At 44.7% G+C, this 24130-nt stretch overlaps 1 protein-coding gene across 2 annotated transcripts in view; it reads left to right on the top strand.

Moving 5' to 3' along the window:
• The window catches only part of LOC135879051 (charged multivesicular body protein 3), a 57182-nt gene that overhangs the window by 25159 nt on the left and 7893 nt on the right, over positions 1-24130 (top strand). Inside the window, exons 1-2 of one of the 2 annotated variants that reach the window (XM_065404860.1) lie at positions 5951-6104; positions 18249-18309. In XM_065404860.1, coding sequence (XP_065260932.1) covers positions 6060-6104; positions 18249-18309 — 106 coding nt within the window. In that variant the 5' untranslated portion in view covers positions 5951-6059. Of the gene's footprint in view, positions 1-5950; positions 6105-18248; positions 18310-24130 lie in introns of those variants that run through there. The other variant, XM_065404861.1, reaches the window with a different exon arrangement.

Genomic DNA, 24130 nt, shown 5'->3' with positions numbered 1-24130 from the left:
TGGAGGAGGGGTACTGTCCTTGATTTGCAAGCAATAGTGAGTGGATGTTCATTTCAGCCAAAGATTGTTCTAATGCTCACTGTTGCTGTATAAATCTATTTCTATTTGAGAAATAAGCCAATTGTTTGGACAGTCAGAAGGAGGCATATAGAGGACACAGACACACTAGTTTTTACTAGGATGACTTATGGCAATGAGAGAAAGTCTTGCTGCTGTAGGTCTCTAGATCATGAGCAGTAGGTAGTGACTCAAATCTTTGGCATCTGATGTCTATTTGGTTACCTATGTGAAATTAATGGCCTCAGTCTAGTTCATAGTGCAGTGTTTTTCAACCACTGTTCCGCGGCACACTAGTGTGCCGCGAGATGTTGCCTGGTGTGCCGTGGGAAAAAAATAACAGGCCCAGGTTGCGCACTGAATAAAGTATTTTATAATTTTTCATATTTTTGTTTACTTACTATTTCATAATAAAGTAATTATAAAATACTTTCTTTGTGTTTATTTGATTCCTATTCAAGAGAATTACTTTATATATAGTCAATATAGGCACAGAGTTAAATTTTTTAACATTTTCTAATGGTGGTGTGCCTCGTGATTTTTTTCATGAAACAAGTGTGCCTTTGCCCAAAAAAAGGTTGAAAAACACTGTCATAGTGGACACGTGTCTATTTCAGAAACCACTGCATTTGGTATCCTTGTTGGCCGTTTCAGCTGAGAAGCAATGGCAATGGGGTGCATTTATTATATTAAACTCTTGTTACAGTAGCACCCAAAGGCTGCAGTCAGGATTGAGTCTATTCTGCTGCATGCTATACAAACACAGAGACACTCCCTATCCCAGTGTTTACAATCTAAAAGATACAAGAACAGACGAAAGGCTGAGAGTATCAAACAAATAAGATTGGCACAATTTGGGTAGTTAAGTATTTTTTGTTCAGTTGGATTTCATTAATATTTGTAAAGTGTCTTGAAATCCTTTGGGTGAAAAGGGTCTTAGAAGTGCAGTGTCCTATTCTCTATAGTCTGAAAGAGGCTGGTCTGAGAGTTCAACAAGTGAAAATGCAAAATGACCAACTTTGAGCTACTCAGTCAATAGGCTTAATGAGGTGCAAGAGACTTCCAGAGAGAATATCCTTCTGCTCTTCTAGCTCGGATGCACTAGAATAAATAATACTCCTAACAATGAACAGAACTCTTCTCTAGAAAATACCTGCTCATACTGGGTAAGATTTAGGAAGGAGACTGAGATGAACGATAAATATTTGTAAGTGTTAAATGGTCTTGTTCTGGGAATTAAATAATGAAGGTAAGTATAATGATATGTAGCTACTGTAATTAGAGTAGGATGGTTAATGCCCTTTTCTTTTACTTTGTTCCAAAAATCCTGTATTGCTTCACTGCACTGCTTAGTAGTACTTAGCCCTTGTGTATTGCTTTACATGGTCAAACGCTTCTACAGTCATTAACTAATTCTCCCAACCACCACTCTCTACCATGCTGTGATCTTGGTAGGTATTCCCCAGTTTACAGATAAACTAAGGCGGAGAGGTGAAATGACCTGCCCAAGGCCACACAGAAAATCAGTGGCAGAGCAATGTGAGACCTCTAAACTATGTGTTAATTTAAACCAGTATCTCTCAAACTTTCTCGACTACTGTACCCCCTTCAGGATTGTGTACCCCAAGTTTCACCTCACTTAAAACACTACTTGCTTACAAAATCAGACATAAAAATACAAGTGTCACAGTACACTATTTCTGAAAAATTGCTTACTGTTACCTTCTCATTTTTTACCATATAATTATAAAATAAGTGGAATATAAATATTGTTTTTACATTTCAGTGTGTAGTGTATATAGAGCAGTATCAGAAGCTATTGTCTGCATGAAATTTTAGTTTGTAGTGACTTCACTAGTGCTTTTTATGTAGCCTGTTGTAAAACTAGGCAAATATCTAGATGAGTTGATGTACCCCCTGGAAGAACTCTGTGTATCCCCGGGGTATGTGTGCACCTGGTTGAGAACCACTAATTTAACCAACTCCCATTGGGTATCAGCCCCCTACTGAGGAGGGGCAGTAGGATCAGGCATACACAGCAGAGGCCGTGGCAGCATGGCTTCCTGAGGATGCCCTGCCATCTTGAAGATTAGGAGGGTTACTTCCCCTGCTCACTCTATGGGTACAAAATACTACTGTGCCAATTGCATGGTTTTAATGTAGTCCTTCCATGGGTTTTCCCACCAAGGCACACAATCTGGGTCTACACACAGGTTAACAGAGAAAATTATTTAAAATGTAAAGTGCGTGATTTTAATTCCATAGGAGGGATACCCTAAGCTCCCGTACAAGTCTGAATTAATTAAAATATTCCTAAGTAGCTCATCTGTAATACGTGTGGCATATACAGAATACATGATGGTGTGGCCTGAAGGTTTTATTGCACTCAACTGGGATCAGCTGCATAACTGACTCATAGCATTTGCTTTGTGTGAGTAATGTACCCATGACAAACTCATGGTGTTAAAACCTTTGTACCACCCCTATCGTGTATTTCTGGTATGTGCATAGGTAATAAGTAAATGATCAAATGTACTAGTCCACTAGGGTCTTTGCTATCATCACTCTGTTTTATGCAGAAGGTACTCAGTTAATGCTGTCGTGTAAAACCCTAAGGTAGGTAGGAAGACACAGATCAACTCCTCAGAATACACTGCTTTAGCTATTGTAGTGGAGATAGAAAATGGGTCAAATATGACCAAACCTCGCGCTCTCTCTTGTACAAAGATTCCTTGAGGAAATGAAATGATAAAAAGCCTGCTCTAGGGGTTAGAGTGAGGGCCCAGGCCACTAGGAAATCCTGGTTTCCATTCCCAACTCTGTCATTAACTTGTTTAATTTCAGGCAAGTCACTTTAACCCTTTGGTGCCTCATTTTCCACATTAGTGAAATAGGACTAGTCCTAGCCTGTCTTGTAAAGCACAGTGCAGTCTCTGGATAAGTGATATATACAGTAAATGTAATATTTTAATTGTGCAACTTTGTCCAGTTCAAGTTAGATTAGAGCTATGGAAAAGAGGGTAAGGTGATAGCTACCGTTTTCTTTCTTCTTCAACCATAAGACATCTAGAAGGATATAAACACCCACATCCACCATCTCCTGAGCAAATTATTTTAGCTGATATGCCAACTCAGCATATACACAATAAGTGAGGCCTGATCCTAAGCCCCTCCCAGACAGACATGGAGCGTCTACAGTCTCTGTTACGCTGTGCTGGGTCCCTTTTATGTGGCTTAAAGGGACCGATGCAAGGATGAGGATTTGCCCCAAGTACCTTTCCCAACACCATATAAGAGACCTATCCTAACAGCATCTTTTCAAAAGCAATATCCCAAATTTTGCTCTAATTTAAACTGGGCCAATTCAGGTTGCCTCTATGGACTTGCCCCAGTGCAACTGAGGGGAGAATTTGGTCCATTCTCTTTGAAGTGGGGGAAAAAATCAAAATGTACTGCTCTATACACTTGCCTATGCTTCCTCATGATGGTGGATTGTAATGAAAACACTAATGCGATTTTATTGTCTGTTAAAGTTACTGGCTCTGAGAATAATTTTGCAAGACTTTTATTGAAAGTAAAGGAGACTGCACACAAGAGGCAACACAGGTGCTGGAGCAATGGCAGGAGCAGGCTGTAAGTTACTTCAGGAACATCGCCAACTGCTGTAAATTGGCAGTGCTCCATTTGCTTCAATTGCACTATGCCATTTTGCTAGCAGTGGTCTTTTACAGTAACCAGCGTAGTGCTGTATAAACACTGCTACAGGTACTTGTTTTTTCACTATTCCTTAAACAAGTAGTCCAACTGCTGTTAATGGACTACATCTGTATCTAAAAACAACAGGATTCTTCCCTAAACATAGGCATCATCATTCAATGACAATGGTGTTCGGGTGCAGGATAGAATAGAGAACCAGCACCACAGCACTAGGATTAGGTTTAGATTATAATGCAGCCATTATATACAATCTAATATTTATATAAACTAAATTGAGGTGCATGATAAATAAATGCAAGCACTATAGGCTTTGGGGCAGGGGATGGGAGGAGACTAAAGGTAGAAGACACTTGTCTGCTTAGGGATATTGATTCTCCCTGGGTGGAGAGACAAAGAGGGGTCATAAACAGCCAGGGGTCAGGAGAGGGGGACACAGAGCCCACGGGGGGAGCAGAAGGGAAGGTAGAGAGATGTAAGAAGCCCCTGACACAGAAGTGGTGTTGAACACAGAGTTGCTATCATAGAAGGGGTGGATGGCAGGCCCTAGTGTGGAATGCAGGGATGGGGTCATTGCCCACAGCCCCTGCCAGAGGCAGGGCATAGTGGTGCAGAGAGGCCCTAGTGTTTTGGGGGGAGGGTAGAGGGGAAGAACAGACACAAGACCTAGGATTGGTAGGACCCCATGGGGGATACACAAGGTGGAACATGTGTGTTGGAAGGGGGACACAGAGGTGCGGGGATGTGGCAGAGGCCTTCAGGAAAGAGGGAAGAATGAACAAAATCGTGGGAGCCATGTAAGGTTGTTTTTATTTTAAAATTTAAGGATACAATACATCCAATGCCTGCTTGTATGTGTTTTTACTGTTTGTAAGCTTGTGTTTGACACATGCCGTTCATATCAACACAGGTCGTGATGCTGTGGGCAGCCTGCTGGGGGGGGGGATGGGGCTGAGCTTGTTTCTCTTTCCCTCCCCACAAATAAGGTTGCCAATTTTGGTTGGCTGTGTTCCTTGAGGTTTCATCATATGATCTAATCTTTGTCCTGGAGTCTCCAGGAATTAATCTTGGAGGGTTGGCAACCCTACATCTTGGGGCTAAATGACCCCCAGTGAGAATTGCAATAGCTGTCCACATGTAATAGGTGATCAGCAGACAAAGGTCCCTGCCTCAGGGTGAAGCTTCAAAAGGCTGAATTCTTTGGGTTACATTTGCATATGCCACCCAAACTGTAGAAAGGAGTCACTCACAGGTTAGGGGGGTGTTTTGTTTGAGCTAACAGCTGTTATAAACTTGTGTCCTTGTTGAAGTTGGGTTGATCCCTGGTAAGCTTATTAGTATGCATATAGCTTCTTTTATTGTTGTGATATACTTTCTCTGTAATGCTTTTTCCTTAAGAATAAATGTACTTGTCTAGCAAGGGCTGTGTGGTAGTTTAACTGTGGGCAATTAGCTATTTTATAGGCTCTCACAAGCCAAAACAGGTCTTCTTCAGCAGTCTGACTTGCTGGGGAATTCAGTATAGGCAGGGAACTGGGCAGCCTGGAAAAAATCCTGATCAGGAAGGAGAGAGACACACATCCTCCACCCAAGTGATGTGAGAGTGGGAGAGGCTGCAGTTTGAGACAGGGGACTTTGCAGGACCCTAGAGGGGGAATGCAGGTGCCCTGAACTGTGACAGCTGCTTATGGGGGTGTAACGTGGGCAGCAGGGTGTGACCACCTGCCTGAGGCCAGATCATCACCGTGAGACTTAGCAGCCCTGGACATATGGAAAATTCTGTGTCCGCTCTGCAGCCCAGGCTATGGGGCTGACACGTGGTGAGAAGTGGGTCATTGCATCACCCCCGTGTGGCTTCTGCTGTCTACCTCCTCTCCCTTCTCCCCATCCACCGCAACTTCCATCATGATTTTCTATTTCTCTCATCCGCAGCCTGGGCTAACGCCCCCTGGCGGCCAAGGGGAGGAACAGGACGGCCCTATCACCAGCTCAGGGGAAGGAGGGAACGCACGCGCAGTGCCGCCTCCAGGACGCCCCGGAGGGAGGGCGGGGGGGAAGGAAACTGGACGCATGCGCAAAGGCAGAAGCTTGGGGTTTGTTTTCCCCTTAGAGTAGGCAGCGGTGTTGTGGCCGCACGCGCAGTGGTAAGCAAATGAGCCTCGCGTCACAAGGCAGGAGGAGGGAGGTAAGCTGCGCCTGCGCAATGTTTGTTGCTGGCTCCCCGCCCGCGTGTGGAGGAGGGGACGGGAAGCCGGAAGGGCCAGAAGGCGCTGTTTTGGTGGTCAGCGATGGGTCTTTTCGGGAAAACGCCGGAGAAGCCGCCCAAGGAGCTGGTAATGGCCCGGGGCGGGGGGCACCAGGGGGAGAAGGCGCGTTCCCAAGTTCCCCGGGAGGGTGGGGGACAAGGGCGCCTTAGGGGCAGGGCCCCCGCTGAAGGGGTGGGGCCAGGGACTCTGCGGGGGGGAGTGAAGGGGCGAACACCCTGCTGGGGGGGGGGGGAGACTCTGAGAGTGGGGTGGGGTGTGTGTGAAGGAGCGGCTGCCCCGGGGTTGGGCGCTATGCTGGGGGGCGGGGGTGAAGGGGCGAACACCCTGCTGGGGGGGGGGAGACTCTGAGAGTGGAGTGGGGGGGGGGCGAAGGGGCGGCTGCTCTGGGGTTGGGCGCTATGCTGGGGGGCGGGGGTGAAGGGGCGAACACCCTGCTGGGGGGGGGGGCGGAGACTCTGAGAGTGGAGGGGAGTGGGGGGGGAGAAGGGGCGGCTGCTCCGGGGTTGGGCGCTATGCTGGGGGGCGAAGGGGCGGCTGCTCCGGGGTTGGACGCTATGCTGGGGGGGGGGAGAGGGGGGAAGGGGCTGCTGCCCCGGGGTTGGGCGCTATGCTGGAAGGGGGGGGGAGTGAAGGGGCGAACACCCTGCTGGGGGGGAGACTCTGAGAGTGGAGTGGGGTGGGGGGGGAGAAGGGGCGGCTGCTCCGGGGTTGGGCGCTATGCTGGGGGGGCAATGCGGAGGGGGGCTTTGTGCGGGGAGGATGCTCGGGGGGTCGGGGGTGGCCGCCATGGGGCCCGGAGTTCTGCGGGGAGGGGGCGGGATTGAAGGGGGGCTTCCATGGGGCTGGGTTGGACGCTGAGGTAGTGGGGCTGGCTGCCGAGAGGATCAGATCCCCCAACATCTTGGGGCTGCTGCACAGGTGACCAGGTCCCACCGGGCCAGGTACCTACGTGCTGAGGGGTGTCCATGATGCTGCTGGCCCCCTGGAATGGATGGGGGCTCCAATGGGGGCCTGTCTCCAGTACTCCTGTTGGTGCGACCCATAGAGGCAACAGGCTGTAACTGGTTGCTTGCCGTCAAGAGAGCCCACAAGGGATTGGAGCTGGTATCTTCATTGACTAACTTCTACTGGGATGGAGATGGCTTGGAGCATACTGGGGCCTTTGGGTTGTCCCATGGATAGAGATGGAGCATTAGGACTTGTCAATAAGGGAAAGTTATTTTGGAAAGGTGATATATGAATGTAAAGGACTATAGCTGTTCCGGAATAACTTCCTGAGTGGACACTCTTATTAAAGCATAAGTGTAGCCAAATGAGGAGCTATTCTGCAATAGCTATTCTGGTCAATTTCCCTGGGTGGTCAAGCCTTTATGCTCCAGGACTCTTGCTTCTGTCAGCCTGAGTTGTACTGATCAAGAAGGCGTATTGCATGCTGGACTGTATCTCCTCTGGAAGCTCTCTCTCAGAGGGAGCTGGGCAACAGGTCTCAAAGAGTCCACTTCCCAGTGGCTTCTTTCCCTGGTGAATAGAAAGCCATCAGCCTCTGAAGACCCCCAAATCTGAGTAGGGGGGAATAAAGCTTCTGTGCCTTGCATGATTATCTTTGCAACATAAGTGTGAATGGATGCAGTACTGTTTTGCCGAGTCTGTAAGCAGGCTGTACTAGGACCTGATTGTGCTGCTGCTGCTTGTAGCTTTCTTACACAGTAACAGAGTGAAATAAGGAAATTCTGGATGGTTTTACTGCTGGTTTTCAGAACCCTTTGGGCAGCAGTGCAATAGTCAAGAATTGGGTCATTTTTACTCTTACTGTTTGGAAAAGTTATGAGCAGTAGCAGATGCATCTCCAAGAAGAAAGCTCCCTCTCCTCCCCCCCCCCACCCCAAAAAGAAAAGAAAACTTGGAATGAAAACTAGAGTAGCAGAGACAGCCCCCTGTCCCCTTGCAGCAGCCAGGAGGCTCTAGGAATTGGGTAGAGGAGCAGAGAGCTGTCCTGCTCACAACATCCGGATGCTGGGAGTCAGAGAAGAGTAGAAGAAAGGCCTTTTCATCACTCCCCTCATAGTAGCCAGGAGATTGGGTGACAGGTACAGTAATAGATTCCTTGACCACACTCCCCACAGTCAGAAAGCTGCAGAGCAGTGGTTCTCAAACTGTGGGTCGGGACCCCATTTTAATGGGGTTGCCAGGGTTGGCTTAAACTTGCTGCGGCCAGGGGCCGATGCCAAAGCCCAAGCCCCACTGCCTGGGGCTGAGGCCTGAGGGCTTCAGCCTTGGGCAGTGGTTCAGATTACAGGCCCCTGTCTGGGGCTGAAGCCTTTGGGCTTTGGCTTCCCCTCCTCTCCCCCGGGCATTGGGCTTTGGCTTTGGACTCCCTCCCCCCCAGGGTGGCAGGGCTTGGGCAGGCTCAGGCTTCAGTCCCCCCTCCTGGGATCACGTAGCAATTTTTGTTGTCAGAAGGGCGTTGCAGTGCAATGAAGTTTGAGAACCCCTGCTGTAGAGGGAAGAGGAAGATAGTGGGAGTTCCTTCTGCCTTCCAGAAGGTGGTGGACAACTTCAAATGTATCAGATGTGTGCTAGTGGCTAACACAAAAGATATAGCTACTGAGCTGGGTCCGGGGATGGTAGCATGGTAAGAATCTCAATGCCCACCTTTTTCCTAGAATTTGGGTGGTGGTGAGAGCGAAATTGGGCTTCTCACCAAGACATTACCGCTGGACCAACTAATGTAGTGAACCCTGTCTAATTAATTTTATGGCTAAAAGATGTCTGGCAAAATTGTCAAGCCTCGTGCCAGTCCTTAACAATACATTCACACATTACTTTGGCCTTGTCTACATGCAGAAGATGGAGCAGTTTCATTTAACTCTGTTTTTAAACTGATTTGGTTAAGCAATGCAAAACACTACGTAGACACTTCTATTTTGTTTTGAATAGTTTATTTCAGTTTAGCTTATCAGTCTCTTTACCAAATTAAAATAGGGCACTCTTAAACTGAACAAAGACTGTATACTTTTAGTTGAACTGACGCAAGTGGGTGTGTAATCCATTCCTCTTCCTCCTTTGGCTGAACCTTGTGTAATTTAGCTCAGATTCTTCAGTTCCTTGCCTTTATATACCATGCACCTCTGTGGTGCTACAGACATTATTTAAAAAGCAAACACTGATGCTTGTGAATTGCACTGTGCTGAGCAGAGGGAAGCAGGTCTAAAACTTCTGTTGCCCTGTGTGGGATCAGTGACTACCAATTCAGCAAGGGGAAAAAATGCTGCAAATATGATGTGAAGTTCTGACTCTAGGTTGGACAGAGACTGTTTTAGATACAGCAATAAAGTAACACGTGGCTAGAAGTGTGGAATTGTGCAACCATTTCAGAAAGGAAACTTGGGCACCCAAATTTGAAGAGTTTTCTATGGATTCTAAGTATAGGCAGTGCTGTACAGTAGGTGAACACAGGGCTGGATTAAGGCTGCTCACATTGAGATGGGTCCCCTGTGGCTCTTTCTCCTATTTGGAGTGGTGGTGACAGGCCCCACTCTTCCACCCCAGAGTCAACAGCATGGTGTCCTACTCTCTTTGCTTGCAGCTGTAGTGGTCCCTTCTCCTCACTCAGAGAAGTAGAGATGTCAACAATGGAACCCCAAGTATGAATCTCAGCAGTTGGGGTGTATCTACTTGGTTGAGTAGGCAGGCCTGCTGTGCCTTTCCCTTGTCACACCCATTGTAAAATAGAGAAAAATAATCCACGCTTTACAGATGAGAAACCATGGCATGCAGGCATTAAGTGACTTGTCCTAGGTCACACTGGAAATCTGTGGCAGAGCTGGGACCAGATCTCCTGCATCTCAGTCCATCATCTTAACAATGGATAGGACAGGAAGTGCAGTGGAACCCAGTTCTGCACTAATGTGAACATTTCTATCTGCCCACTAAGTTGCTTCTGTATAGCACCAGGAATGAGACAAAAGGTTTTTCTGCACCCAGTTAGCTGACAGGTGTGTACATGCCAGTCTACACACTCCATAAATGTTGGCTTGTTCCATGACACCAGTGTTGGAACTGTATACGTGTCTGCCAATTACCTCACGTTAGCTGTCAGTTAAAAAAACCAAAAATCATACCCAAGAGGGGACCCTTCTAAGCATCTTGCTATCAAGCTGAGGGTTAGACTAAGGCCCACGTCTCCTGAGGCACAATAATTCTGTGCCTCTACCCCACCCCTTTTTTTATCCCATGGTCTTGAGAGCAACAGAACAGATGTGCAGGGGACTTCAGACTTCCATTCATTATGGAGCAGTGCCTGCTGTTTGATCTTATGTCTATCCACAGGTGTATAGTGGCAGACAAAAAAGATCATTCATACGATGCTTCAATGCGTGGCTGTCTACAGACAAATTAAAAACAAAGAACAGGTCCTTTCCTACAGGAGCTCACAATCTAAAGGCCAAATCCCAACACATACAATTCCTTTCATTTCAGTGGGAATATGTGTTCATCACCTCTCAGTCTGGTCCTAAATTAGACATGACTACGGCTACGTTTATGTCATGGAAGTCACGGAATCCATGACTTCCAGAGACCTCCCTGACGTTCTGTGCTTTAGCCCCAGGGGCAGCAGGACTCTGGAGCTGGTAGCTAGCAGGGCCCTGACAGGGTTCCAGCGACAGGGGGGCCCCCTGCAAGGTTCCGGTGACAGACTCATGAGGGGGCCCTCCTCAGGGTTCCAGTGAGGGGCGACAGCCTCGTGGGGGTGAGGCTCGGGCAAGTGGCTGGGGATGTCCTGTTTTCTCTTTGGGAAATATGGTCACCCTGCAGCTCCCAGCTGCTGTGGGTGGATGGGGGCCCCCCTGAAGCTTACAGCTGTTGCAGGCGGAGGGGGAACCCCACAGCTCCCAGCCACCACGGTGGTGGGGGAGACCATGGAGCCAGAGGAGCAAAAGTCACAGACAGGTCACGGCTTCCGTGAATTTTTGTTTATTCCCTGTGACATGTCCGTGACTTTTACTAAAAATAACCATGACAAAATCTTAGCCTTGAACATGACACAACTCTCATAACAACAGACAGTGGGTAGGAGGGAAGAGGGTTACAACAGTGAAAAAACATGGGATGGATTTCTTTTACAGTGCATCTGATTAAGTTCTTCTTTGGGTGTTTTTAAAGTAAGAGTTTGAGGGCAGTATCCTAAAATGACTGCAGATGTGGGAACCAGTGGGTGAAAAATCAAAAAGACATGGCATAAAGATCATAAAAGAGCAGATCATCATTCCCGCAGCAGCAGAGTATATGGGACTCACATTGCTGCAAATGTGTGTTATACATTTCTTGGTTTTGCCACTCTATCTGTACATTTATTATCTTACATCCCAAGAAGATTATGCCACTCCTTAAAAGAACATATAAGTAGAGAACAATCATTTAAGGAAATATTTTAAATATAAGCAAAACTTGTAACTGAAAACTGCTAGCATTCTCCTAAAACACTGTAAAAATGTCCAAGCTCCCCTGATTTGTGAATTTCCGCCCTTATTTTAAAATTGTTCCATATGCTGCAAGTATCATGATGTCCAGATAGAACTAATTTGATGCAACAGGTTTTACACAGTGCTGGCTACTGAGAAGAAGCAGGCACCAGACTCTTTTCTGTGGTACTCAAAGGCCAGATTCTGATACCTTAACTTGCAATGAGTAGCGTCTTTACTGGGAATAGTCATACAGTAAGGGAATGTTTAACTTCGGTGAAGATATCAGAACCTGGCTCTGAGCGTTTTCAGCAGATGACACTATAGCAACTATAGTGGAATGCCTTTTCACAATTCTGTTGCTTGGTTTACTGAACTAAATTCCATATTCTTTTTGGATTGATAGGGATCTGCTGTACTTACGCATCAGAGCCATTGTTCCATGCAGAACTGTTCTGTGAGCCAGCTAGAACTCTTGAATGTACTTTGTGTCTCTGTGTATGTGTGTAATGTGTACGGGAGAGAGGATCTTGATCTTAAAATATTTTTGGGTACCATACTGTGACAGTTCTCAGGGTGCCCAGGACTGAGTCACCTTGTTACCTACCTGCCTCCAGCGAGAGAGAGAGACACTTGCTGGTGCCTAACTGGGTGTCATCTCCAACACCTCCAGTCTGTTAGCCATCCAGTCACCCTCCTCTGGGCTATACCAGCCTTTACTTAACCTGCATGGAAAACAATAGGTACACCCCAGTCCCTGAGCCCCTCGGAAGTGTTCTGCTGTAGTGTCCAGCCCTTTATCCAGTGAATACCCTCAGAAATACCAGGTTTGCTGTGTACACCATAGCTCAGTGGTTTGAGCATTGGCCTGCTAAACCGAGGGTTGTGAGTTCAATCCTTGAGGGGGCCATTTAGGGACCTGGGGCAAAAATCTGTCTGGGGATTGGTCCTGCTTTGAGCAGGGGGTTGGACTAGATGATCTCCTGAGGTCCCTTCCAACTCTGATATTCTATGATTATTTGATTCAGTACAGAATCAGCTTGTCATCAGCTTGACAGAACAAGGAGTAATGGTCTCAAGTTGCAGTGGGGGAGGTTTAGTTTGGATATTAGGAAAAGCTTTTTCACTAGGAGGGTGGTGAAGCACTGGAATGGGTTACCTAGGGAGGTGGTGGAATCTCCTTCCTTAGAGGTTTTTAAGGTCAGGCTTGACAAAGCCCTGGCTGGGATGATTTAGTTGGGAATTGGTCCTGCTTTGAGCAGGGGGTTGGACTAGATGACCTCCTGAGGTCCCTTCCAACTCTGATATTCTATGATCTGTGGTGTGGCATTATATATATATTTATAGTGAAAACATTCATAATTTTATTATCAAAGATCTAGAATGAAGAGAGAGAGTAAGGAGAATGGAAACAGAAGGGTTACCTATAAAACAAAATCATAACATTCCTGGAGACTAAAAACAGAAGAACTTCCTGTCTAAAGCTGTCATATCTCAGCCAAAGCCTTTTGTATCATTTCCAACCAAGGCTGGTTGTGTTCCCATTTTCATGAATGTAAATACACTGTCCATTAACTTCCTTAGTGCAGGATAACCGGGTGCATCCCTTGTCTCCCAGTTATAGTCCAGTAAACCTTTGAAGTGTACCCTCCAGATAAGGCTCTTTCCCTCTGCTGTTTCTTCCAGTTAAATCTCTCAATCCTTCATCTGCATTTAGCTCAGGGTGATTATTGTGAATTAAACAACACTCAATTTACATTTCAAAAGACAGATGGATAAATATCTCTGGTCTCGCAGAAAACCAGTTTGTAATGGGGTTCACTCACCGCTGTGGTGCCTCCTTGTGGGTGAGTCTGAGGATCATCTCTTGTTGAGTCTAGCACCTCCTTCCGTCGCTTGCTTGCCTGTGGCTTTTCCGCTCTCCAGGACTTGAGCATACATCATAAAACCTTTGTGCTTTTGTTTCTTTACTCCATAATTTTTCCATTCCTTTGCAAGGTCCTTCATGACCACACTTTTAAATTCTTGTCTACTTAATGGTATCTTAATATCCACCTAATTTTTTAGAGCATGTTTGGCTGCTTTATTAGCTATCTCATTTCTAGGTATTCCCTACCTGCTTGCATTGTTTCCATAGTTAGGAACATTATTTTTCACTTGTCATTTCTGCTTTCTGAAGTCCCCGTTTTGATTGTCATAATGCCTGACAATCAGATAAAATTACAGCTACAGCCTGTTGCACATCTCTTACCCAGGCTAGTGCCAACATTATCCCCATCTGTTCAGCTGTTTGTACAGTCATGTAATTCGGTAGCATTTCAGAGTTCTGGATTCCAAGTCTAGGAGCACAGAAGGCTGTTCCCAGTCTACCTGTGCTGCCATCTTTTATCTGTATATACTTGGCAAAGCTGGCCCCATTTTTCATAAATAAATTCAGAAATTTCATTGGCCATAGTGTGTGGGTTTTTTCCCCCCTTCCCTTGGTTCCATACAATTCCAAATCCACAAATGGGGAATAACTGTCCTGCTGTAATTTGATTTCCCATGGCTAAAATATTTTAGTTCTCTTAATTTTATTACATATCTCCTTTACCCATTTTTGACCCCGATAGCATGAGAAAGTCTTTGGCAATTCATATAATTTTTGTACTAAGCTCCCAGCAGCCCTCACAAATCTGTTGTGTACTTCTATTTTCGTGATTCTCTTTTACCTTTGCCCAAAAGGTTAGATCTAATAGTTTCATTCTTAGATGTATAGATGCTTCTCTAGTGGCTATTTGCAGCACATGCACAGCCAATCACAGAGCGTGGGCCTTGAGAAGTTCCAAGTTTCTAAGAGTTTTGAGACTGAACCAAAAGCTTGGCAGCCATACTCTCAAACTGGTCTTATCGATGCTCTCATACCATCGATGCCTTCTTATCTGCATCCCATTTGATTCCCGCTACACTTTAAGTTCATCCTACTTTTACACTTTTCTATGATACTATCTGTGACCTTTCCAAGTAATTTTATTATCAAACTTTACTCCTAGGAACATAAACTTTTGAAATACCTGAATTTTTTCACCATAAAGAATAAGTCCCAGCCTTCCCTAACTTTCTTCTTGTTTAAAAGCATACCCTTAAGTATTTACAAGTCAGAATTTAAATCTCCAATCATTTCTACACTTGAACATTTTCTGGAATGCTTCATTTGTCTTCTCCTGGCTACTTTGTCTTTTATGCTTAGTCCATATAGTACAGTTGTCTGTGAAAAGGGAAATACTTCCATCTGCGCACTTTCCGGGAGGTTATTTATCATAATGGGAAATGAAATAGGGCTAATAATACTCCCTCGTGGAGTTCCATGTGTAAGCTATAGGTTTTTGATAAAGCTGTTCCCATTTGGACTGTATAGTTCTGTCGCTATCCACCAAAAGATTCTCCATTTTATTCCAATTTTGGCTAGTTCATATAGGAGGCTTTACACCTCCATAGCATGTCCTGCTTTTTCAATGTTCAGGAAGACTTATCAAGTTCTTAGTCCTTACGATTTTTTGTATCTCTGTTTCTAGTCTCACTGTAACCGTGCATCTTCCTTTTTCTGAAACCATTTTGCACCTCAGTTATATCACTTTTCTCCAAGTATTCCACTAGTCTTCCATATATCATATTTTTTCTCCATGATTTTCCCTACACATGATGTGAGGGCAATAGGCCTGTAAGTATCAGGTCTTGTATGTACCTTGCCTGGTTTCCAAACTGCTATCATCAATGCTTGTTTCCATTCTACTGACAGCAGTCCTTCACCCCCGACCCCCCGCATACAGTATTATTATATAACCACAATCGAATCTTTAGATTCCCTTCTGACAAACACTAGAGCATTTCATTACTTACATTATCTTTACTTGGAGCTGTATTTTTGTTGGCTGCAATAAAGCCCTTGTTATACTAAAATTTTGTTTACAAATAATCAGTATATTCTCTCCAGCCATTTAATAGATCACTTTTCCTCAATAAACCTTCCCCCCCCCCCCCCAAAACTCATTGCTTTGATTCATTTCACTACTGACCTTTTGGAATTATTTTGCTAAAATGTTTGCCTTTGCTAAATTGGAGACCTCAATTTCATTGTTTACTATAATACCAGGTATACACTTCAACTTCCATTCATTCTTTGAATTTGTTTATATATTTCTGAAAGCTTTGAATCTTTGTTCAGTTTCCCACAGAAATTTCTCCAACTTTTTGTCTTTTTGATAATCCTTTGTGCGGCCGCCTTACATCTTTTAGAATTCTTTAGGTCTTTACTATTCATTGTGTATTTTGCTTGCTTGTATGCCTTTCCTTTACTGCTAATTTGCAATCCTCATTCCTCCAGGGAACTAGATTTCTAAGCTAGTAGCAGTTTGATGTTTTGTAGATGACCAGATCAGCTGTTGCTGTATTTCCTTTTATTAGATTGTTATAGAATTCTCCTAGGTTGTCAGTTGTACAGTTACTACATAAATATACATAACAATCTTGAAAAGGCCCCAAATCAGCTTTTCAAAAATTCCAGTTTAGGAACTCTTTGTGTGTTTTGACATCTCCTCAAACTTGGTACTCAATAAGTGTAGGGAAGTGATCACTTCCCATCCTTCTGTCATCTTTATGTATTTCCCAGTTGCTTTTAGTACCTATATTATTTGTTGCAATTCCCAAATCTAAAACAGAAAAGGATCCATCCACAGAATTAAATCTACTAGGTGCTCTTGTATTCAATATTACCAACTTATGCATATCAATAAATTGTTCCAAGCATTTACCATTTAGATCAGTTTTCTTTCTTCCCCATAGCTCATTATGACTGTTAAAGTGTCTGAATATTATGACTTAATATTAAGTCTCCTGCTGCTGCAAACTTTCTGGCTTTATAGGAGCTCAGCATGCCTCTGTCCAGCTAAGCTTCATCATCAATTAGCCTTCCCAGTCTCTGGCTCTTCCCCAAATGTGGCCTAATTGGCCCTTTCTGAGCCATCTTAACCCCTTCAGGATTGGTGTGGGGAGAACTCCCCATCACACATTTTTTTTCACTTCTGTTGGGGGTTAACACAGTTTGGATCACTGTAAGAACATGTTTCTATTACATATTCATAGCTCCTTACATAGTAGCAATACATACATTTCACGATATTCATAACCAGCGTGACCAGGCTTTCCTTTGATACCTTGCGTTACATTCTTTGGTGAACCAGGATGTACGTGCCAGAATTAAGACATTTTTGTAACCTCTATACACCCCATCTGTGCCCCTTTGCCAGCTGGCATGAAGAGGTTCTTGGGTCATGCATGCCAAACGTGAACATATCCGTGCAGGATATTTGCCCCTGGGGAAAGAGGTTTGTTGCATTTCTGAAGCATTGATTCTGAAAATATGCATCTAAAGGCTACATAAAGGAACCACTTTTTAAAAATAAAGTACACCCCCGTTTATCTGGATGGCCTGGTGGACACCTGAAACTTTCAGCTAACCAGCCATTCGGACAAATGTAACTGCTACTTTGAGGTAGGTTGTAGGTATGGGCTGGGAGGCCGTAAAGGTCCAGATACAGCTGGGAGGGCTAAAGAGTCTCAGAGGCATTGCTTTACTCGATTGTGTGCCGTTGTTACTATTCTGGGCTACAAACCAATGAATGGCTGCACTCTACCTGTCAGCCCCTGCACACCCCACCCACCCTGTGGCTGTCCTAGTGCCCAGGCTGCCTGCCCTGGGCTGTGGCTGGATATGGCCCCTCAGTGGGAGTGGCAGTGTCAAGGTGACCCCTGCCTGCTGATCACTGGGATGGGCTGTTTCCTGGATTGTGCGGTCAGAGATGAGAGCTGACTAGAGATGCCGCTATGGATACAACTAGTTATTGTGAGCTGCACTTTGAACTGGACACAATGTTGCAGCCATGGAACCATAATTAAGGCTGCGAGTCTGTCATGGAGGTCACGGAAGTCAAGGATTCTGTGACTTCTGCAGCGGCTGGTGCTGGCTTATGGGCTGCCCGAGCTGGGCAGCCCCTGGGCCAACAGCAGCAGTTTGGGTGTGTGGGAGGGGGCTCAGGGCTAGGGGGTTGGGAGGTGCGGGGAGGGGGCTTACCTCGGGGTGGGGGGCTCCCTGGGTCCCACTGGCAAGGCTCTGCAGCTCCTAGACGGAGGGGCCAGGAGGCGCCACGTGCTGTCCACACCTGCAGGCCCCGCACCTCCCATTGGCTGCGGTTCACGGCCAATGGGAGCTGCACAGCCGGCATTTTGACAGGAGCAGTGCGCGGAGCCCCCTAGCTCCTCCGCTGCCTAGGCCACCTCCCCCAGCAACCATGGCGCCCCCAGACCGCCCCTCCCAGAGCACCCGTGGTCCCCCGCCCAAATTTTAGTTAGGAGTAGATAGTAAAAGTCATGAACAGGTAATGGGCCGTGAATTTTTGTTTACTGCCTGTGACCTGTCCATGACTTTTACTAAAAATACCCGTGACTAAAATGTAGCCTTAATCATAATTTGAGTGAATACGTTGTTGCACTGGTGTAGCACGAATTAGAAGCATTGCTGTAAATTGGCTTCCTTGAACCCTGCAATTCCCTGGGAGGTGGATGCTGTTTGCAGAGAGAGGATGCACTATGGATTCAGATAAGTAGGATTTTTGGATGAAGGGAATTTGGACAACTGGGAATATATTGTATACAAGTCCGTTTTAGTTATGGTATCTTTTATGCTTTCTCTTTTTCCTGTCTTTATTTTTAGGTCAATGAATGGTCGCTGAAGATGAGGAAAGAAATGAGAGTAATTGATAGACAGATCAGAGGTTTGTGTTTTTTCACATTTTCTCAGACTTCTTCTCTGTGTGTATATAGGCTGGTTTATATCAAAATACAAAAGAAAAAAATGAAATTTTAGGTAACTTCTTAATAGGGAATTGCAGAAAGTCTGTGGAGAGCCAACTGTAGTAAATGTAGTGAAATCCCAAGGACTTCAGTGGGCAGGGCATGTAGGTAGCATGGTGGAAGATTAGGGTGACCAGATCTCCCAATTTTATAGGGACAGTCCCGATGTTTGGGTCTTTTTCATATAGAGGCTCCTATTGCCCCCCCATTCCCTGTCCCGATTTTTCACAGTTGCTGTCTGGTCACCCTATGGAAGATGGATCAACTAAGTGTCTGTGGAAAGGACATCCTTAGGGTGGCAACTTCATGGCTGACCAAGGAGAAGATGGGATAATGTTGAGCAAGACCTAGGAGCTCTTATTGTTAATTACCATCAATGGAGGGAAAAAATGCCCTTGCCCGAAAGAGGTGGGGGCAGATTGTGAGAGCGGCCAGAGACCTGTGTAGTGTGTGGAGCCACAGAATAATGAGTTTACGCCGCATTTTAGAGGTACAGAATTGTGACTGTATGAAAAGAACAGTATAGTCTTAGGGATTTATATCTTTTGTAAGCATGAAACTCCCATAGAAGTCTCTAGGGGTAAAATTTTCAAAAGTACCCAAGTCCCATACACTTTCAATGTGAATTAATCTCCAAAATCCCATTTTCTAAAATGATTTAGGCATTTAAGGTCGTAAGACACTTGTAAAATTTTCAAAAGTGTCCATTAGGTCAAATTAACCAGCAACTTCAGCCATGTAAATTAGTTTAGTTGCAAGAGGTTACGATGTGCACTGACTTGCAGGGAGTATGCAAAAAAAGTATAACTAACGTGTCAGATAGGTAAAGGGAGGTATATTTGGGAAAGTGACAAACAGGAGAACTGGATATAAAAGGTGAAGTTTGGACTTCAATTTCTGTGGGCACAGGATTGACTCCTGTATGGGTTTTTTTGCGGAAAGGAGGGGAGTTGTTTGATCTTACACCATACTATTAGTAGATTTTTCTGCTACGTCCCCTTCTTCCCACGTTCCCAGCAGCTGGGATTGGGTGAGGGGATGGACTTCTCACCAGGGTTTTGCTCTATGAACCTTTTGTATTGGTCTCTGACTACACCTCTACCCCGATATAACACAAATTTGAATATAATGCGGTAAAGCAGTGCTCTGGGGGGGGAACTGCGCACTCCGGCGGATGAAAGCAAGTTTGATATAACGCAGTTTCACCTATAACGCGGTAAGATTTTTTGGCTCCCGAGGACAGCGTTATATCGGGGTAGAGGTGTATTAGGTGTTTGCTGCATTTTTAAGTCCTGACTTACCCTGTCTGTCCCCATCTTTAAAATGGGACAGTGTCTGTGCATCCTGTAGGGGTGTTGAGACCAGTTAAATTATTAAGCTGTTTTGAACTCCCTGTGGATGGTGCTAAAGAAGTATGACACTTTGGACAATCCGTCTGTATAACTTATGAATTCTGGTTGAAATATGAAGTAGTTACTGTGAAAATTGCTGTATCGCTGAATGTTGTTTCAAATGCTTCTGCATGTTCCAATAAACAAAATGTGTCCGTTCTGATTTCTAGACTGGGTTTTGGGAGCAATAGAATGCTTTGCACCGCACAGAATCTTTCATCTGATGGCTTGAACCCTCCGTTCTTGAGAGGCACAACAGAGTGCCCTTGAACAGAGCCATAGTGTGCTATCATGCACAGCACTGTCACCAAGCCACTGGGTCATAGAAGAGGGACCAATGTACTGAGTTTGGTTTACTGGAGACTGGCAGATGGCACCATCCTCCAAAGACGTCTGTGGAACTCCATGCGTTCTTGTCATAGCCTTTGAACCCTTGCGAAGCAACGCCTTCCAAAACTAAATAAATAAATAGCCCATTGCCAAATCACAGTAATGCATCTCTTCTAATAAAATGCACATATCATGATTATGCTCAATCTAGAAAAATTGGCGTATGTCAGACTGCAACAAAACCATTCAGTTTATTATTCGCCATTGAGCAGTGTGTGCCTGTGCCAGGATCCCCTTGGGGTGCAGCTTGGGACTGTGCCCCTTGAACTCTCCCCAGCCTGGGCTGTCTCTCACAATGCCTTGCTAGTGACCAGCAGCAACCCCTTCAGGATCTGTGATCGCTCAGCACAACTGCATGTGGAGCCCCACATCCAGCTAGATGGCATGAATGCTCCCAGAGCCACTCCTCAATCACACAGAGAAAGGCACCAGCCAAATCCCCCCAGCTCCCAGCACTGTACCCCAGGAATATACCGTTTTGCACTGCTCAAGATGGGCAGTGCAAATTTATTAATTGGTTCACCACTTCAACAATGGGAAGTGGACATACAACAGCCTTTGCCAACCTGAGCAAATTTGCCCCACACTTCGTACAAACTCACTGGTACAGATAAACAATTAAACAAATGTATTGACTATAAAAGGTAGCTTTTAAGTGATATTAAGAGAGAGGCAAAAAGTCAGAGTGGTTACCAAAATTAAATATATAAGCACGCAGTCTAAACTCTCAACCCTATTAGACTGGGCAACATGTAGATTAAGCAGTTTTTCTCACCCCACTGGATATTGCAGTCCTTAATATACAGGTTTGTTCCTTAAACCTGGGCCAGTCTCCTCTGTTGGAGTCTTGTCGTCTTCTCAGTGTCTTGGCTGCTTGCAGCGACGGTGGGGACAGGAGAAGGGCCCAGTATGTGTCCACTCTGTCTGTTTTATACCCTCAGTCCATGTGCTTGGGGACCATAAGTCCAGGCATGTCTGGGGGGCATTGCTGAGTCTCTCCAAGCAAGGTTGAGCAATTCCCCTGGTGTGGCCTCATGCAGGTGAGTCATTGCATTGTAGCTCCCTTGCTGGACAATGGGTTGTTTGACACCCCACCCGGGTGTTGGTTACTTTCCTTCCTCTTGCCTCTGGGGAGCTAATATCTGGTTGATTCCCCAACTTACATCATGTTTTAGTGGTGATCATATAACCCAATTCTCATAACTTCATATGCATTAATGATACACACACATGGATAGAGAAGTGACTTTCAGCAGATCATAACCTTTCCCCTGATACCTTACAAGGCATGCTTTATATGTAAGATCATGATTATAGGAAAATGAGGAATATGGGGGTTACAGTGTGCTCCCCCAAGGTATGGAATGTCCCCGGTCGAATGGATGCTTTTGAATGTTTAAAGCCAGCAAGTAGCTTGCAGCAGTAACTATATTTCTCATTTCTTTAGTGTCTTCCATCCTAGGACCTCTAAGTACTTTATAAACCTCGAGTTAAGCCTCTCCATCACCCTATGAGACAGGGATGTGTCTCCACTTGACAGATGGGAAACTGAGGCACGGGGACAGTTACTTGTCTAAAGTCATGCATGGTGTCTTTGGCAGAGCTGCAAGTAGAATCCACCTTTTGACCACAAGATAAGCCTGCATTCCCTGCAAAAGTTGATATTCACACAGTTGGATTCTCTGTCCTCAAAGTAGTCAAACAAAAATATAGACTGATAGAGGCTTTAGGCCTTCTAAATGGTCAGTATAAGAAGGCTTTGTGCACAATGGATTGATCTTAGCACTTTCTCATGCCTAAACTGTTGTTTCACTTAGGGTATTTGCCCTAGTTGTATTGTACACTCTTTGGAGCAGGGATTTTTAACTATTCCCATGGCCTGTAAAGTGCATAGTTAGTTGTCCTGAAGAAATGGTTTCAGCATCTTGTAAGCGTATGGTGTTTCTTATGGGTAATAAGAGGAAAACACCACTAACCAGATCCTTCTAAAGGATAATAGTCTTTTGGAGGGGAGGGCACTCTTTGTCCCAGTGGACTGGCTGATAGAGATTTCTTAGGTTATCTGCTGCTGAATGACACTTATTCTGGGTGAGTCATTCTCTAAAAGATTCATTAACTCCCACATGAGAATTTGCATTGATGTCTCCAATTCATATTGGGCCTGCGAGTGCCAAAACGCAGAACGCTATTTTGATGGATTTATTTTTATAACCTGCCAAATTCTGAATCATTCTGGTGTAAAATTTCTGGCTGTGTAAATCAGTGAGCTTTTGAAAATAATAAAAATCACTGCATACGGTATGCTTGCTTTCTTTATAAGGCAATTTCACTGAACTCTTCTGTCAGTAATATCCCTAAATGTTAATATAGCTGGATGGATTCAAATGGTGTTATCTTTTTCTTGCAAGCTAGTTTTTGGCTATCTCTCTTTGCAATAGAAGCTTTATTTCTGGGCCAGAAGAATAGAAGCCCAGTTTTTAACTCCTTATTCTTTTGTGTGCATATGTCTCTTACCTGAAAATATTTTTCAGGTGCCTTGTTTTTTTTTTGCTGTGCATAGCCACCATTATCCCTTCAAGATAGTTTAAAATCTCTGCATTTTATTCACTTAAAATTCTTTTCTAAAAGGAGGGGCCTTGATTATTTCAGGAAGCTTATGCATAAGAATGGCCATACTGGGTCGGACCAAAGGTCCATCTAGCCCAGTATCCTGTCTTCTGACAGTGGCCAATGCCAGGTGCCCCAGAGGGAATGAACAGGACAGGTAATCATCAAGTGATCCATCTCCTGTCGCCCATTCCCAACTTCTGGCAAACAGAGGCTAGGGACACCGTCCCTGCCCATCCTGGCTAATAGCCATTGATGGACCTATCCTCCATGAACTTATCTAGTTCTTTTTTTAACCCTGTTATAATCTTGGTCTTCACAGCATCCTCTGGCAAGGAGTTCCACAGGTTGACTGTGCATTGTGTGAAAAAATACTTACTTTTGTTTGTTTTAAATCTGCTGTCTATTAACTTCATTTGGTGACCCCTACTTCTTGTGTTATGGGACGGAGTGAATAACACTTATTTGCTTTCTCCACACCAGTCATGATTTTATAGACCTCTATCATATCCCCCCTTAGTAGTTTCTTTTCCAAACTGATCATTGCTCAGCACCTTAACTTTAAAGCATAAAAGACTGGAATTCATTTTGTGCAAACACTATTCAGTATGTTCTTCCTCACATCTAGTACATGGACATCAAATTAGCAACTGTGAAAAATCAGGACACTTTCTTTTGGGTGGGGAGGAGGAGGGAGATATATTTGCGTGTATAAAACAAAGCTCCTAATATCGGGACAGTCCAGATAATATTGGGACATCTGGTCACCCTACATCAAATGCTGGGAGTGAAGCTGGAGACTAAACTAAGGTTGAGTTAGGCCATTCAGGTGTTCCTAAGTCTATCAATGTTACTGAATGTTTCCAGAATAAAGGGCTTCTCTAATAATATAACATTATCAATGACATCAACAGTGGCCATACAGCTGTTTCAAGTGGATACATTTTGAATGTACCATTTTACATTTAAAAGTTAATGCACCAGGTGCAATATTATGAATTACTTCTAAGCCTTGTTCATTAAATGCCAGTGAAAGTGTAAACCTGGCAGGGAAGCAAGTCAAAGCTTAATTATTTAATGAACTGTGTCTGACAAAGTAAGTGATTATCCCACCTGCAAGATTAAAGATTTTGGGTAATAAATAAATTTGATTCTAAAATAACTTGCAAAGCTAGTTGAGAAGTTGAGCCTTTTATTTACAAAATGTGTATGGGGTCTAAATAGATGAAAGATTTCTGCTTCCTGAAGGAGCAAAGTGAATCTATATCATCTACATTTTTGTGAGATCACCCATAATAATGGTGTGTGAACACCTTCCACAAATCTTTATTTCCCAGCCCAGTTGGCAGAAACA

The sequence above is a fragment of the Emys orbicularis genome, chromosome 5, assembly GCF_028017835.1.
Source record: "Emys orbicularis isolate rEmyOrb1 chromosome 5, rEmyOrb1.hap1, whole genome shotgun sequence".
NCBI lineage: Eukaryota > Metazoa > Chordata > Testudines > Emydidae > Emys > Emys orbicularis.
Note: the sequence above shows the minus strand (reverse complement) of the source record. Positions and strands in the feature narration are given on the sequence as shown.